The 17,687-nt window shown below is 41.3% G+C and overlaps 3 protein-coding genes across 3 annotated transcripts; 2 read left to right on the top strand and 1 right to left on the bottom strand.

Annotated features, from left to right (window-relative positions):
• The first annotated feature begins 89 nt into the window (after positions 1 to 89).
• Positions 90 to 1,544, top strand: LOC117219363 (iron-sulfur cluster assembly factor IBA57, mitochondrial). Its single transcript, XM_033468473.2, has 2 exons — positions 90 to 227; positions 337 to 1,544. The coding sequence occupies exon 2, from the start codon at positions 348 to 350 to the stop codon at positions 1,470 to 1,472; it is 1,125 nt and encodes a 374-aa protein (XP_033324364.1). The 5' UTR covers positions 90 to 227; positions 337 to 347; the 3' UTR covers positions 1,473 to 1,544.
• Positions 1,545 to 1,981: 437 nt separating this feature from the next.
• On the bottom strand, positions 1,982 to 4,594 carry LOC117219361 (uncharacterized). The gene is made up of 4 exons (XM_033468469.2): positions 4,451 to 4,594; positions 2,887 to 4,225; positions 2,503 to 2,816; positions 1,982 to 2,428 (listed from the first exon to the last, which is right to left on the bottom strand). Exons 2-4 carry the CDS (start codon positions 4,184 to 4,186, stop codon positions 2,231 to 2,233), a joined length of 1,812 nt encoding a protein of 603 aa, XP_033324360.2. The 5' UTR covers positions 4,187 to 4,225; positions 4,451 to 4,594; the 3' UTR covers positions 1,982 to 2,230.
• A 37-nt stretch (positions 4,595 to 4,631) lies between these two features.
• On the top strand, positions 4,632 to 8,062 carry TTLL12 (Tubulin tyrosine ligase-like 12). Its single transcript, XM_033468468.2, has 2 exons — positions 4,632 to 4,866; positions 5,041 to 8,062. Exon 2 carries the CDS (start codon positions 5,063 to 5,065, stop codon positions 6,932 to 6,934), a length of 1,872 nt encoding a protein of 623 aa, XP_033324359.2. The 5' UTR covers positions 4,632 to 4,866; positions 5,041 to 5,062; the 3' UTR covers positions 6,935 to 8,062.
• Positions 8,063 to 17,687: the final 9,625 nt, after the last annotated feature.

Genomic DNA, 17,687 nt, shown 5'->3' on the forward strand with positions numbered 1-17,687 from the left:
AAAAGAGACATTTAATCACAACTTACCCTATTATTTCCATAATCATCTAAGTTTTGTCATGAGCCTATCGAGGACCGGTGAAATCATTTTGGAGCATTGGTATTTATCAGAGTACAAAAGATGAAGACTTGAGAATTTTTTGAAGCAATTTCTGAATAAATCTTCACGACATTGGTACAAACAATTGGAAAAGAATCGCATCAGTCATTCTGCAGTCAAATAAGAACGTAAGATCAATCTTTCATTATTCCATTTTAAAATTGTAAACATTGTACAAGGTTAGAACCGGTCAAATTACATACTGGTTACGTGTAAATATTTCTTTTCTTTGCAAAGGTTGGACTTGTATGGTTAGTTTGATGAAATTCGATGCAATGATTGTCCACCTCAAAAGATTCGTTTTGCCATTTTGCAAGATGAACAAATTTGGGAGAATCTATACGCGTTTTGTAAAACACGGCTCCTCGCAAGCTTCATCCAAAGTCTTAGAACATCTGAAAAATAGGAGTTTGTTGCAAATTAGAGGAAACGAAGCCTCGAATTTCCTGCAGGGATTAATTACAAACGATATGAAACATATTGACGAAGGTGCTGCCAATTTGTATGCTCTGTTTCTTAATATAAAGGGTAGAGTGATTTATGATGTTATTGTATATAAAAGTCAAGAAGACAATGTATTTTATATTGAATGTGATTCGCAAGCAGCAGATCCGTTGCAGAAGCATTTAAAAGTGTATCGCGTTAGAAGGAAGCTAGATATAGATAATGTAGGAGATAAAATAAAGGTTTGGGCGTTATTTGACCCTGTCCCGTATTTAAATAAATCTGATATTATTAGTAGGCAAAAGCTCGAGGGTGAAATATTTCCGTGCGGCACCCTCGATAGCAAATCAAGCAAAGTGATAGATAACGTTATGATCTATCAGGACCCGAGACTTCTGGATTTAGGTAACAGAATACTATCGGTATCGAGTCTCGAGAAAAATGATATAAAGAAACATTTGAATTCCGACGTAATAATTGCTGATAACGCATTAAGTTATAAAGCACTTCGCTATAAACTTGGTATAGCTGAAGGTGTTGATGACTTACCACCCGGGCAACCTTTACCCTTAGAAGTAAACTGTGATTATTTGCATGGAGTTAATTTCCATAAAGGTTGTTACATCGGACAAGAACTAACGGCACGTACTTATCACACCGGCGTGGTAAGGAAACGTTTAATGCCGTTATTGTTCGACCAGGTTCCTAACAAATCTATTTCGTACGACGAAAAAATTGTAGACGAATCTGGCAAAGTGATAGGTAAATTTAGGGGAAGCGAAAAAGAGTATGGTTTGGGATTGATGAGAATCAAGGAATCTCTTAATGCCAAATCCCTTAGTGTGTTAGGTATGAAATTAAAAATATCGACGCCTAATTGGTGGCCGCAGGAATTACAAACTGAAAGCGCTTCGGCTAATAGAAAGTAAAGAAACTTTTATAGTGTTCATAATTGTACAACTGTAATATTTAAATGCAAAATAAATTTACTATGGCAAGTACTTACAGACTGTTTCTCATCCTTGTTACGTTATAGGATGGAATCTGTTCCTAGCACATCTGTTGATCAATCTGGGATCAGTGAGCCTAGTCGCGGGAGTTCTTCGTCGTCTCACGAGCGTAAGGAAATCACTAGCGGCGTGTTCAAATGTTCGTGTTGTACATTAGAAGAGCGTTTTGACTTCAAAGGCGCGAAACCTCCGTTTGCGCGACAAATAACTTATTTAGAAGAGTGTTATATTATGAAGGATCCATTCAGTTTGCCGAATAAGGGTGAGGTGTTAGTGCTTGGCGCCGATTGTAATTTTTGTAAGAAATCTGTCTGCTTAGGATGTAGCATTTACTTCGGTAAACGATTTTGTTCCAAATGCGCCAATAGCAATATAAATAATCTTCCGTCACAACTGCATATGAAAGTAAAGAACTTAGTAAAAAGTACTGACTGATAAAAAATAGTGTTTTATTCAATATTAAATACTTGCCCACACTCTCACTTTTTATATTTAAAAAAATATCTTAATAAATCCATTCACAAGTGCTATATCACGATTTATACTTCAAACCTATCATTTCCCTGCCTTCATATTCGCACTTTTACATTACTTTAAAAAGATATAAATTAAATCTGAACATTAAAATTATGTAATGAAGAATCTTAAGTTAATACGCGTATCTTAGAGAGTATCAGTTATGGCTTCTTGGGTTTGGCAGCCAGTTTCTCTGCCATTATTTTTTTCTTCTTCTCCAATTTATTCGACTTCTTCTTCTTTTTTTCATCGGCAGTTTGACCTTGGAATGCTTTTGACTGCTTCGGACTACTTTGTTTCACATCAGACTTTTGTCCCTTTTCATTCGGTCTCTTTGTAGCATTTTTCTTGTTATGAACCTGAAAAAACGGTAATATTTTAATTGTTTTTACGTAACTTTTGAAGGATAAATAAAATGATAAGAAATACATACGGGTACAGCTACTTCTTCATTGTTTTTTATCTTTTTACTTGATTTCTGATCTTCACTTGTAGAACCTGATCTCTTCTTCTGTTGTTTGTCTTTCTTTTCTTTCTTTGGATGTTCGTAACATGGTTTTACTCTAAGTTCGCGATTTTGAAGTGACGTTCCGTTTAATTCTAACGCCAATGATACAGCATCCTCAGTCTTGAAATTAACATATCCAAATCCCTTGCCAATTCCAGTCTTGTTATCTTTAATTATACGTATTGATTCTATTTCACCACAACCCTTGAAATGTTTCCTAACTGCATTTTCTTCAATATCTAAAAAATACAATAAATTATCGAATCAATACAATGAATCATTTTCCATGCAATCAAATGAGATACTTACTAAAATGTAGATTTCCCACGAATACGCCCTTTTTCACATCATGTTTTTCATCTGACTTTGAAGCTAAATCTATTCTTAAATGATTTCCATCAAATACTTTTCCATTCATGGACAGAGCTGCTTTAGCAGATTCTTCAGACTTATATCTAATATATGCAAAAACAGACTTTAATTTCGGATGAAGGTCTTTCTTTATTGCTGCTACTTTCTTAGATGTTTTCATGGATTTTCCTATTATACCCCTCAAACGTACAGTATCGATATTACCAAATTTTTTGAAGTGCTGTTGCAATTGTTTCTTTGTTACTTCCTTTGGAAGGTTTCCAACAAATATTGTTCTTTTGTCTTCCTTCATTTCTTCTAAAGAAAGATCTAAGCTTGCTTTTTGTTTCTTAGTTTTCTCTTTTATATTAGCTTTGCTGTTGCTTTCATCCTCTTCTTCATCTTCTTCACTGATGTCATCATCGTCATCTTCATCAATGTTCTCTGGCTCACTAAAATCTTCATCATCTTCATCATCCTCAACAATACTGTTACTAAGGATTGCCTCCCAGCTTAGCTTAGATTCATCGTCTTCTTCTTCATCATCAGACTCTTCACCTTCTTCGTCTGAATCACTTTCATCTTCGTCATCGTCATCACTATCAAGGACATTTTCCTCCTCTTCATCTTCTTCACCATCATCATTGCTATTGCCTTCAGATTCAGATGTATCTGTGGTATCTTTGGATTTCACTCCTTTAAACATTTTTACTCCTTTATTCACTATTAAATTGTCCTCGTCTCCCTCATAATCATCGTCGTCTTCATCAGAATCATCCGCAAGACTTGTTCCAAGAATGTTAGGCAGATTCTGTTCATTTTCACTTTCATCCTCATCAGAATCATTGTCATCATCTTCACTAGCAGCTTCACTGCTTTCTTGTATGAAACTATGGTCATCTAAAACAACTCCCTCATTAATATCATCATCATTGTCACAACTATCTTCTTTGGGCTCTACTTTAATTTTCTTAGGGGTTTCCTGTAGTTTCTTTTCACTCTTGGAGGAATCTTGTGTTCTTTGTTCTTTATTGCCTTCCATTGATTTTTTCGAAGCTGAATTCTTTTGCTTGTTCAACTGTTGCTGTTTAGCATCATTGCTATCATTCGATGCCTTCGATCCGTTAATTAGAGCAATTTTGCCTGCAGGAGTTTGCTTAAATTTTTTACTTTTCTTTTTCTGTACAAATCCATCCTTTGGTGTATGGAGCAGTTCGTTTGCGTGATCTTTTTTACTTTCTGATGTAGCTTTAACCATCTTTCTGGAAAAACTTTATATTCCCTTGTAAAGAAGTATCTATTGAGAGAAAATGAAAGACAGAATTAACGATTTATAAATACATTATTTTCGAAGATATTTCAAAAGCCACGAACACCATAATTTGCAAAGTTAACATTCCACGTGCAATATTTTGTATAACTGATTAATTAATAGTGAATCAGTATCAGAAATAAAATTCACTATTTCAGTCAACTTTAACTGCTAAATAAACTTGAATTCCATATGTTATAAGTCACTTACCACAAATTGAAGTGTACAGTTCCAACCGTCACGACTTTGATCGTCTTTTAAAATGCCGGCTCGTAACGAAAGACTTTAAGCGCCAACAGGAAGGACGAGATCAGCCATGAGCAATGTATGCATCCTTCCGGAAGATCGATATTTCCGAGATATTTCCAGGTCGAATTAAAAGTCCCTGAAAATATTCCCTAGATATAGTGTATGTTACAATTTCCCTATGACGAGAAATGTTAATTATACCGGGACAACAATGAGTTTAAATTGGTATTCAAGAATAAATAATTATAATCCAAATCAAATTCGTGCATTAGCATGTAACGATGAGTATAACAATAAAATTACTGTGACACATTTTAGTGATAAGGGATAGGTTATGTCTTCGAAAGATTCTTGCTCTGGCATTTCCGACGTTTCAGGTGAGAAGTATTATACGACTTTAATATATTAAACATTTTAATAATATCACAAATCTTGTATTGACATCGTATTATATAATAATGATGGTTTTCTGAAACTTATTATTCAACACTATAAATCGGAAATGTCATATTCATGTGACTATATGTTTGACCATTGTTTTAATTTTGCAGATTGCATATACACTTTTACACGATGGACGGAATAGGATTGTTTAAAACTTTTCTTCAAGGTCATCAGCCTCAGTTAGAATCATCTAATGTGCCAAGATTGTTCTGGGAGAGTTTGTTTAAAAAACTACAGTACCAGACATTTGATTCAGATCTTGCATTTCAACTAATACGTATTGATTATGGTGATGACAACAAAGACCCATTGGATCCTGTTTGGAAGCTCTTCGTTTCTTCCGATAAAGGTATTCATGCTAATGATCCAAATAATATTTATTTGATAGATCATGCGTGGGTTTATGATACCAATAGTGCCAGACAGAATTTATCAAATGTACCAGGTCTCTTGGATCGTATGTGTATATTAATGGGTTTTGACGTAGAAGGAAAGCAAGATGAAAAGATAGATTTTGTAATCAATGAAATGTGGAGGTACAATCAGTCGTATTCTCTCAGTAGTGGTTCTGTGGAAGACAGAATGCCGATATGGTATATCATGGATGAAGTAGGTTCAGCTATAAACCATAGCGATACTCCCAACTTCAGAACTGTGCCTTTCTTATATTTACCAGAAGGGGTCACCTATACTTTATTATTTCCCATCGAAGATGTGGAAAAGGGAGAAGAAGTCACTAGAGACTTTGTTGAAGGTCAAACCAATGATCCAAGAAAAAGGGAAGCATTATTGCTACCATGGAAAAACGAATGTTTCCTAAATGAAAACTTTGTGCAAATAGAGTCAGACGAAAGTTACTTTCTCAGCGGTCACATTCTAGAAAGCTTACCGGAAGATTTAAATCCCGAAGCTCTTTTAAGGGACAGAAGCTCGAAGCTAAAGGTTTATTCACAGTATTCATTCGTAAACGAATACTTAAATGACCCAGCATTTGAGATAACAGACAACGAAGCAGAGGCCGACATTCTGTGGTATACTTTCCATTTTAAGGAATTTAAAGAGCTAGCAAATAATTCTCCACATGTTTTCGTAAACCAATTTCCATTCGAACATGTTGTGACCATAAAGGATCTATTGTCTATCGTCTGTAGAAGAAAAGCAAGCCAAGAACCGGACTCGGAGAATTTACAGTCCAACCCGATCTGGTTGCCAACTACTTACAATCTAAGCACAGAGCTGGTGCAATTTGTCGCCTATTTTGAGAACAGACGAATGTTAAACATGGACAACCACTGGATCTGTAAACCATGGAATCTAGCCAGAGGTTTAGATACTCACGTAACTCAGAATTTGTTCCACATTCTCCGGTTGCCCAGCACGGGACCAAAGATTGCCCAAAAGTACATTGCAGACCCGGTCTTGTACGAGAGACCGGAAATCGGCAAAGTCAAGTTCGACGTGCGCTACGTCGTGATGCTGAAATCTGTGAAGCCGCTCAAAGTATTCGCTTACAAGAATTTCTTCCTGAGATTTGCAAACAAGGAATTTGCCTTAAATAACTTCGATCAGTACGAACAACACTTTACTGTGATGAACTACTCAGAGGATTCTCCACTCTGCCATCTGAAGTGCGCGGACTTCATTCTCGAATGGGAGAGGCAATACCCAGAATTCCCTTGGAGAGACCAGGTCGAGCCGAAGATCTTCCAAATGCTGAGGGAGGTTTTCGAGGCTGCAGTATCGGTAAATCCACCGAAGGGGATCGCAGAAAATCCTCAGAGCAGAGCCGTGTATGCGGCGGATCTGATGTTAGAGTGGGGAAAAGATAAGTTGGACCGAAGAGCCGGTGTGCAACCGATTCTTCTGGAGATCAACTTTTCGCCAGACTGCAAAAGGGCCTGCGAGTACTACCCCAATTTCTACAACGATATCTTTAAATGCTTTTTCCTGGACGATGTTAATCCCGAAGAAATTCATGACCTTTGTCCCGACTCCCATTAAATTCCGTATATAGCTCGGAATGATTTAAACGTAGACCTAATCGATTTGGATCAAATCTGGTGGCACGATAGCTTCATCTGAAGAGCCACTGCGATTGTAGCCTTGGTTGGTCGAAACTCTTTAATAATTGGATACTGTGTTATGATTCAGAAGAAGATGGTAGATTATATTACATTATTCAGAATGCTTATTATTAGTATGCCCATTATTCAAATTGCTAGGGTTGAAGTATTGAAACGTTCCTAACAATTTTAACTTACAGACTCTTAAGACTTTGAGAACGAATGCTGCCATATTGGCGACATTGGGTTCACTCTGAAATTGAAAACAGCTAATTTAAATGCTTACATATCAAGGGACCAGTATATTTTTTATTTGTTCAGTATTTAAGATTTTGACCTAGTTCTTTGATGAAATGGGGAAGTGATAGCGAAGGCATTTTTCTGAAAACACGCTGGCCGGTCGAGGCTGCAATAATGGTTGCATTTGCTATGGACGTAGACGTATCGTGCCACGAAATTTCATTGAAATCGTACGGGGGCCACGACTGGAGCACCCCCATAAGGGGAAATGCGGATAGCTTAAGCACCCGTCGGTGCTATAAATATCGAGAAACTATTAACGATCGTTCCGTGGTCAGCGCCGCGGCTATAATGCACTTATTTATTCAAAAACCGACGGCGTCTGGCATTTCGTATGCGATAATGAGCAGAAGTAGCCCCAGTAAATCTGCATGCGCGAACGTTAAGGGCACGTTTGCCCCGTAAATAATGCGCGGTTCCCATAACTTGACGCTGCAACGGGAAGACTACCGGTGCTACCTAATGGAATAATAAACGAGGGAGCAATTGGAACAGTTTCATGATGTCGGCCCACTTCGGTCACCGTGTAATGCACCCTTCTAATGCACGATCGTATGCTTAATGCAAAAAGAAGCAAGCCGGCGACCGTGCATCACTGCACCTCCATTATTCCGGCTAATATGGCCATGAACCGGCGGGCCCGACCGAGAAAATGCTCGGCTAATGAGACACACGAATAATAAAGGTTCCCTCGTGTCATCTTCGTATAGGGTTATATCGCTTCTGACGAAAAAGCTGCATTTCTAATAAAGATTCGTATCACCCAGCTGTGTATTGTTGTTTCTCTCTTCGTTTATATATAACTCCTCATCGCTTCGTTGTAGCTCTTCATTTCTTTACAATTAAAAATCTTTTGCATAAATAAAAGAAGCTAGCTGAAATTTATTCAGTTAGTGTAATTATTGAGACTGATCTCGTATTGTTTCTAACTATTGAGACTTTAATTTTATATTGTCTCAGGTGTATTGCAACTATTCAGCCTCCATATTCATGAATAACAATGATGACTCATTTAAAAATCGTATAGTAGACTAGTCCCTCTATCATCTAAAAAAAAAATTCAAGTCATTTAGTTTAGTTTTAAAATAGTCATTGTGCGTTTTAAAAGGTGTACGGAAACTTTTGTGGACACCGTATATATGGAGATACAGACACAATATTGTGACAGATGGCATTAAAAACAATCGCAGCGGTTCGAAATTGAAAAATCGAACGTCACATTTTTTAATGTGAACGTCTCTATGTGCTCTTTTTTTCTGATTAAAAGCTGTCAATAGAGCATTCGCGATAGAATGTATTAGTTGGTGATTCACGATTCGCAGCGGCACCATAATAATCCGCAACATTCGTTTTATTTCCGCGGCGGTGCGGCGTCGTATCGAATCACGCTCATCGCTAACAATTGTTTGCAACAACAATGAACGGTGCCATCGTATTTTGATGACCTCTGTTTCGTTCGTTATTCGATTATATCGTGATGAATGCGACGCGGAGCCGCTGCTGTGGCGCGGGAAAAGCTTTGTCGTCGAACTTTCATCGTAGTGCAAACGCGTGCAATTAAGCGATCGTACCTACGACGACTGAATGCGATCAATTTAGTACCGGTCCAGCTGCTTGGACAACTGCCTAAGGCGTTAAAACGATTCGAGCTTGGTAATCTCGCGAACGAAATAATCTACAGTTCAATATTCCTTGTTGTACATGTTTCTACTTGTTGCATTGTTATTCCTGTTTCTACAGGTTTTCGCATTTAGTACGTTAAGTCGGCACTGACTTCTAACTAATTTTTAAAATTCATTTCTATTAGAATATGGAAAAATCTGACTCTTGTATATATACTAAGCTGTTTAGAATGCAAAAGAATTGAAATATCTTCCGCTATGATAAATTTTAACTTCCTGGTTTCGGTTTCATTAATCACTTTGATCTGGCGAGACTTTTGAGCTTCTATTTTGGCACTTAACGTGTCAATTGCTGGCACACTGCAGATCTTGCATTCTAAGCAGCTCTCGTTCTTTGCACCTAGTTAAGATCTTTATTTCGCGCGACGATCCGTGATCTGCCGACGAGACGAGCAACCAAACGGTTCAAAAACACGCACAACCCGATAAAGTTCCATAAAACCTTTAGAGCGCATCACGATTTGCATTTTAATGCGACTGGCGGCACATTTTTTTCCGGGGAGGGGAATGCAAAAACCGCGATGGTGGACACGTCAATCGTAGCCGCGAATGATTCGTGCGACTATGCCGTGATCCCCGTTCGGATTTTTTTTGTCGCGACGGCGATGGAGACTGATTATTTTTGCGAGCCACCCTCTGATCGCGAGTCGAAGGGGTGCGTGCGGCTCCAGGTAGTCGGCCCCGTTCCATCGTGCCGTGCATTCCCGAATGCACTTCGTGCACAGGCTGCACCCGGGGGGCAGCCGCGCGTACTCGCTTCACCGACCATTCGTCCTCGCGAATTACGTATCGCGTAGACCCGTCGTCTGGGAAAGGCTGCTGAAATCGCCTTCAATTCCTGGCGGGCTTCCGCGAGCGGCCGCGTGCCGCGCGACCGGTAATCACGGCAATTAAGCAAATGAGTTCTGCGTACGGGGACGTCGATAACGAGGGCGTCCCGGCCGCTCCAGACAAACGGAGTGGTTTCACGTCCGCGTCTCGCCACCACCATACTCCGCTCGAAGTCTTTTTCTTTCGTTTTCAACGTCCACCGCAGCCTGACCGACGCCAAACAACCTACGCGAAACAACCCCTGTTCCACTCCAAGATTGCTATCGAGTAGTCGAAACCCACCTTCGAGATGTAAAATTGAGACTTCGTGGAGCATACTGCTGCCTAGAAAGATAGTAAATCTTTCAGTGGTCGCAGATTGTTCAAGCAGTCTTTACCCCCCTCCCCCCTCTCCCGTCTAACTCGTTGTCGTAATCACGAATTTTGTAGTCCGATTAGAATGATCAATGAATAACATTCAGTGATTCTTCCGATGTATTCACAGTTTTTGTGTTTTAGCTATCGATGTTGTTGTAATTGCGTAAAATCTGCAGTCTGTTTGTGAACATTCTAATTCATTCCGATTTTTCACAGCATGGAAGTGTGCCTATTATTTTAATTTTAAGATCTTTAAGATTTTAAGATCACTAAACCTAACGAGCATCGAAGATGTCTGACGTGTGTTGCTTTATAAGAATTACAACAAGACTGGATTTATTTATAGAACTTACTATTTTTACTGTAACGCGTGCTTGAATTAAGAAATTTATTCAATCGTTTCCTGCAAAAAATCCTTTATAATTTCAACACTTTTGTGAATCGGTTACCGTCGTATCTCGGCTTTATTTCTTCACAATGTGACTGTTCCTCAATTTTATTCTGAAAAGTAACTTCTTTGAATTGAAAGAACTAGCCTGATTTTCAGCGTTAACCCTGACTCTTTAGAGCGAAATGGAACAGCCAAAGAAAGTGCTGACAACTTTTCGTTAATCATTTTATGAAAAATTGTCCGATTAGATAATCTTCAATGTAACTACTCCACAAGCTTGATTCATCGAAGATGGGTTTCTTGAACAGAGGAACGTAGGACTTCTTTTTCATTCTCGCCAGCCGGACTGACGCCACCGCGTTCGTGGTTGATACCGACACCGCGATACCACAGTATCCCCCCCACCGAACCTTCCCCGCCCCCGAAGATTGATATCGAGAAGTTGGAATTGCCATTGCCCTTTTATTTCGCGGAGCCCACGAACCGGGCCTGTTATTTCTCCGGTCGCGGGCGCCGATTCGACTCGGCAATTTCGTGCCTCCTTGTCGTGCACCGCGACTCCGTAATTTCGCAATTCTGTTTCAACCTTTTCCCGACGCGTCCCGGAAAGAACTCGCCCGGCCACCGTCCGCTAATTATTCGAACGTTCGAAAGTTCTCCGGCTATGACAAAACAAGAGAAAAAGAAACGAAAGGGAAGGGGGCGAGGGGGGGGGGGGACAGGCGAATTTAATCGCCGGTGGCGAAGAACGCGAGCAACTGTCCATTTACCTAATGCCTTTCCTGATGCCCGCATTCAGGGGACAAGCGAAACGGCGCGATCTCGGCAAAAATTAGTCCAGGACGGCCCGGAGCGAACCACGGCATCGGGGCCGTTTCTTGCTTCTGTTCGCCAAAATGGCACCACCGCGTTCCGCTCGAAACTATCTCTGTACCGCGCGAACTCACCCTCTAAAATGCAACGACTTTCTACGTTACCTTTGGGTGTTTATTGGGGTTATGAAGACTTTGGTGGACTGGAAATTATAGGGCTGTTCAAGGAACGACAATCTGAAAAAAAAATCTGGGACACGTATACGTCCCCGACCACGCCGCTGCATGCTCAACTTCTGCAATTACGCTTTGACGTCGCGCCATTCCGGTGTAATCAAATAGGCGATTCATTTTCTCGTTGATTTTATTGATTCATTTGTGGTTTTGTTGCATCATTTGTATCCTTACAGTCCGCAAACAGTATTAGTTCAACAAGTTTAGTTGATGCAAGAAATGCAAGAATAAATCTTTCTTACGAGAAGAACTTTCTAACAAATCGGAATGTGCACATTTTTGTGTTCTGAAGGACTATATAAAAGAATCTGAACTAATTCTAGCGCAATACTTGTGATAGTACAGGATGTCCCAAAAATGTCTCGCAATCCAAAGATGGGGGATTCTTGGGGTCATTTGAAGTAACTTCTTCCTCAGCGAAAATGCAATCCGCGGCTTTGTTTACGAGTTATTAACCAAAAACACTGACCGATAGCGAGCTCGACTGATGCGAGGCGGTCCAATCAACGAGCGGATTGCAACATTTTCGCAAAGGTAAAAGTTACTTCGAATGACCTCAGGAACCACGAATTTCCGGATTGAGGGACATCATTTTTGGGACATCCTGTATATCATTGCTGTAAAAATATAATCGATGCAGCTTCTCGTTTGCATCACAAAATCTGTATGCTTTCATAGGACAGCTTTAAAACGTTAACAACACCCTTTCGGTGTCAGCGTTCTTAAAAATTGCCACACTATTGTTTTTATTGTGTGATTAAGAAATAGGTTTCCTACACGATGACGACACGTATCGATAACGACGCTTTCTAAATCGAAATGTTCCAAAGAAACACGTTAGAAAAAGCAATTAAGAGGAGCGAGGTAAACAATTTCGATTGGATCTGGCTTATGAAAGTTTCAAGGAACAACAATAATTATTTCTCGTCGGAAAGCACGATTCGACCGCCGCGCGAGTGGTAGGGGCGCGGCGGGATGTAGCCGCGGGATAAAAACGTACGAATAAAAGCGAGTCGCGCAATTAGGGGTGCGGGTTTCGTGTTGCGTCGCGATAAAAGTCATTGCCTCGATGGTCACCGTCTGAAACGGTATTAAAAGTCTTTCCGCGCGGAATCGTTGCGCGCGACGATTCTTTCCTGGTCTCTGCCAGCAGGAGCTACGATTTCCGCGTCTCGGCTCGTCGAAATCCTCGTTTATTGTTAATTAATGCGCTTAATTGTTATTTCATGCGCGGTAAGTATGACGCATACGGTCCATTACGGGCGGGCCCCTGTCCCGGGCGAAATTGCGGGACAACCCCGTAAAAAGTATAGTAAGTTTCGACGGAACTCATCGGCGGGCTGCCGGCCGCGAGAAATGACTTTTTTATCGAGTCCTTACGGACAGGACGAGAACGCCCATCGCGCGTTCGCCCCGGTTTTTCGAGGATGTAAATTTTCTTGCTAGCCCGGCCCCCCCAAGAGGAATGGGAGAGCTCCTTAACGACGGCCAGCCTCGGCCTCGTAATTTCGACGCGGAACGCACGGGATCCTCTCGTTAATGTTCGACGCGTTCGCCCCAGCTGCGAAATTATCGTCCTCCTTCTCTCTCTCTCTCTCTCTCCCTCTCCCTCTCTCTCTTCTCCATCTTCTTGCGATCTCGTCCGCGCGACTCGGAAGCGAATCGCGACGCGGCAGGTGAAAGTTTGATCGCCTATCGAAACCAGCTCGATATCATCTCCGCGTCGTTCGAACGAAAGCAGCATCGATTCTACCGACGGTTCTCTAGATTATTAAGGAGGCTCGTCGGCGAGAAGACGGAAAGGGGCCGACGTCCAGCCACGGAATATAAAACAAGCTGGTGGACGTCGCGTCGCGTCCGGCCATTCGACCCAGCATACATTTTTCGTCAGACCAATTTCTTCCGACTGCTCCCGGCTCGGAGGACAGCATTTTTGCTGCCTTGTTTCGTGCGGCGTGTTCTCTCCCCCGTCGTTTTCACGCTGGGAATCGTGAAAAGAAAATGTCGTAACTCGGTGAAGTAAAACAGTCGGGAATTGTCTTTTGACGAACATCCGCCTTTAATGAGCTGTAGATTACCGCGAGGAAAATAGCCAGTTTAGATACAGTGATTCACAAAGAGGCTGATTATCTCTCATATTGTCAACGATTGGATTAGAATGATCGATGAACAGGTGGTTAAACATTTGACATGTAGGTTGCTTCTTCTGTGCGCGAATTGTTGCAATCAATTGAATTGAAATCATCGAAATAAAATTCAACATGCTTCAATTACGTTCGAGCGTCTAATTTTGTCGCGCAGTCTGACCAAAATCGTTTACGTTGGCCAATACTACCTCCAGCATTTGTAGCAATGCTCCAATTTCTCTGTCTAAAATAGCTTTTCCCGTATTCTCATTGTCCTCATATTACCGTGTTGTAATTGTTTTGTAATTACGAGACACTTTCTTGCAGCATGAAATTCAGATCGGACAACTATATTCCAGAGCATTCTACATGGGATAACATGATGAGTTAACATTGAAAGAACTGTTCTAATATCCTAGGATTATTGGTAATCTAATCCTTCGGATTATTAAAAAATCTCGGTCTTCTGACGATAGAGAAATTAACAGCTGTCTCGATAAAATTGTTAATAGCAACGGCAATTTCATTCGCAGGTACAACATAGTAATAACTAAAACGTCTATCTACACAATTTCTAATTATTTCTATAAAAATTGAGGTATCTGATGGAAAATAGTGTTTCATACAAGCTTATACAGAGTGTCCCAAAAATATCTCGCAATCTGGAAATGGGAGGTTCCTGACATAATTTGAAGCAATTTTTTCCTTAGCGAAAATACAATCCGCGGCTCTGTTTACAAGTTATTAACGAAAAACACTGACCAATGAGAGGCGAACTCGGCTCGCGGACGGCGGCCCAGCCAACGAGCGCACGGTGCGCTCAGTTCCGCTGATTGGCTCGGTCGTCTCGCGCCAGCTGATCTCGCCTCTCATTGGTTACTGTTTTTCGTTAATAACTCGAAAACAAAGGCGGAGATTGCATTTTCGCTAAGGAAAAAGTTGCTTCAAATGACCTCAAGTATCCCCCATTTTCGGATTGCGAGACATTTTTGGGACACTCCGTATACAGAATTAAAATCCAGCGAGATCTTTCTGACACGTACAGTGGCCCACAAAAGTGTTCGTACACCTATTAAGTCGTAATAAGCTTTTTAAAACTGGACTAAATGACTTGAACTTCTTTTTTAGATGATAGAAGGATATATGATAAAAAAATATATGATAGAAATTTATGATGACCGATGATAGAAATTTATCACTATTACTTGAAATGACAGAGAAGAAATAAAAAAACTCACTCCAGCGTTAAAAAATTGATTGCGTTCTAAAAGCAATAATTGCGATTTAACAGCGATGCATAAACGCTTTTACGGTGTCTCTAAAACATTATGGTATCGCTATATCATTAAAAGGAATATCTAGAGCATTGAACGGCGTTAAACAGATCTTCGATGGGCGAGTCGTCGAAGAATATCTTCCCAGAATGAATCGTATAAACTCGAAGCGCCCACGGAATTATTGATCAAGAAGCCATTAAACATTGAACGTTCGTTCCGATGGGGGGTGAAAAATAATGGGCGCGGTGTTCCCCCCTAAGCGGTGCGTCTCGTCAGTTTCACGGGAACGATAAGAATGCAAATTTCGATCGTCGAAAGCGCGCGGTGTCTTTGATTATTCTGTAGATTTTCGCTGGAACAAGGCGTCGGGCTCTTTGTAATTTATGCGGGGGTCGCAGAAGGGCTCGGCTCCGAAGCGCGAAGTTTCGTGCCGTGGCGACACCACCCCCGTTGGTTGTTGGTTGAAGTAGGCGGGTAGTTTTAGACAGGCAATACGCGCCCTACAGTGTCAGACATCTTTACCAGACGGAGATCTCCCTCCTTAAGTCGGGACACGCGTTATTGCACGCCGGGAAGGGGCATCCTTCAGTGTTCAGTGTTCAGTGTTCACTGTTCGGTGTTCCTTGTTCGGCCCGGGTCTTGCTCCCGGCTCCTCTTTCGTCGCGGGCCCTTCATCCGCACGCGTACTTTTGGCTCTTAGGGCTCCTGCGGGGAACAGGCTTCATTACGCCCCCATAAATCATGACCGATGCACGGTATACGCATCGGCCCGTCGGTAGGCATCGCGCCGTTATTAATTACCACCGCGCGAGGCCAATAAAAACAAGAGGCTCGTGTGGAAGACGTACTGCCGGGATCGCCGAGTCGTTGCGGCTGGACTCGCAGGGACGAAACTCGTCTCTGATATACAGGACCCTATGGGAGCCCCGGCATCGGCGGGATTTTCTATCGGGTTGGTCAGCATTTAGGGGGAAATATGATTAGGTGCTGTTGGGCGAAAGGGAACTATTTTATTTCGAGTTTCCACATAATAACGTTGTCTTTACGTTGACACGATAATACGCGAGTACCTTCTCGAATAGAAGGCAAGGATCGCAGTTTAAATTATTTAGCTTCGTGTACATGTTTCATTTTTTAACACGTCGGACGTCGCGAAGGTACCGGTGACGGTGAACCCAAGAATGCATACTAGAAACACATGATTCGTGTAAGTTTCAATGTTTTGGAAGTTTTCAATATTATCATCGTCAGTAAAATGGCGCGATGACCGTTGATAAGATGAATGCGCTACATACGATTGCATAGTTTAACTTGTTTGTTATAATGTTTCACCGTAATATATGTAACGTATAAGACATTCATGTCGCCCAGATGGGCAAGTCATGTAAAATTAGCGTGGAGTTCGATGTGTTAATTTGTAACGATTGTAACAAATCTGAATAATCTGAAATCTAAAATCTTCCACTTCGATAACAATGAGAACTAGGTATCAAGCTAAAGAAATATCCAGATATATTAGCTCGATCAAAAAAGTTCGTGCGATTTTTGGAAATGTACAGTGATCTTTTAAAACTATTTTAAAACTGAACTAAATGACTTGAATTCTTTTTTAGATGATAGAGGGACTATTCTACTAGATGATTGAAAATTTAAAAAAATGTCTTTTGCAGACATTTTTTCATTCCAAGTAATAGCATAATAAAAGAAAAGTTTTTTAGCCATGCTCTAGTAAACTTGTCTCTCCGTCAACTATAAAAAAAATTCAAGTCATTTAGTTCAGTTTTCAAAAAGTTATCGCGTTTCATCCGTTTAAGAACCGCACGAACTTTTTGGCCCACCTAATATTTTGAGCTTGCCTGTTTGCATCCCAAAAAGATTTGGTTCCGCATCGCGGACAGTTCCTCCGAGAAAATTTCGCGGAAATTCCTCGTTCCCGCAGCTGTTGCAGAAAAACCAGCGAACCAAATGCTGATTTGGCTCGTGGAATCAATTCGAAAAGCGGGCATAAAAATTTCACCGTGGTGCCCGGTGGTTGAGGGTCAACCGCCGATTGCATGGTCATCCAAATTTGCCGAATGAATGATTCGAAAGGGTCATTCTTTATTCGACCGGATATAGTGGTGCAATTCCGCGGAATTGCGGTCGGACACTTGTCGCCCGGCATGAATCAACGGCGTGGGCGTGGGCGTGGGCTATGCACACGGTCCTCTGTTGCTTCGTCACTTTGACAAAGGGTTTCGCAACGGTGAAACGCGATCGAAAAGCGTCGAGAGGGTAGCCACGATCAAAATATCATTATTCCCCGTTTTACACCCTTCGGAACTCGATAATGCTTTCCCGTAATTGACTCGCCTCAATAAATGACCGCGGCACGCGGTACTATCGCGCCGTTGCGGGTAATGACAGGATTAAAACAACGTTCCGACCAATCCGGCTGGCATTTAATTATTAGTAACGCCACCCCCGCTTCCTACCCGGCAGCCCCATTCGCGCCTGACACCGGCTCGATTCCTGGGGATGTATATGTATGTATTCAGAACGCAGCATTTTATTGACTGACCGGACAATCGAGCCGCATATTTACACGCGGGAGTAGACGCGCGGCTCGCGCCACCGTATCCTCTGTAATTGAAATTTAAAACGTCCCGAAAGCCGGGGATTAAATCGCGCCCGCGCCGCGT

This window comes from Megalopta genalis, chromosome 2, assembly GCF_051020955.1.
Source record: "Megalopta genalis isolate 19385.01 chromosome 2, iyMegGena1_principal, whole genome shotgun sequence".
Lineage (NCBI taxonomy): Eukaryota > Metazoa > Arthropoda > Insecta > Hymenoptera > Halictidae > Megalopta > Megalopta genalis.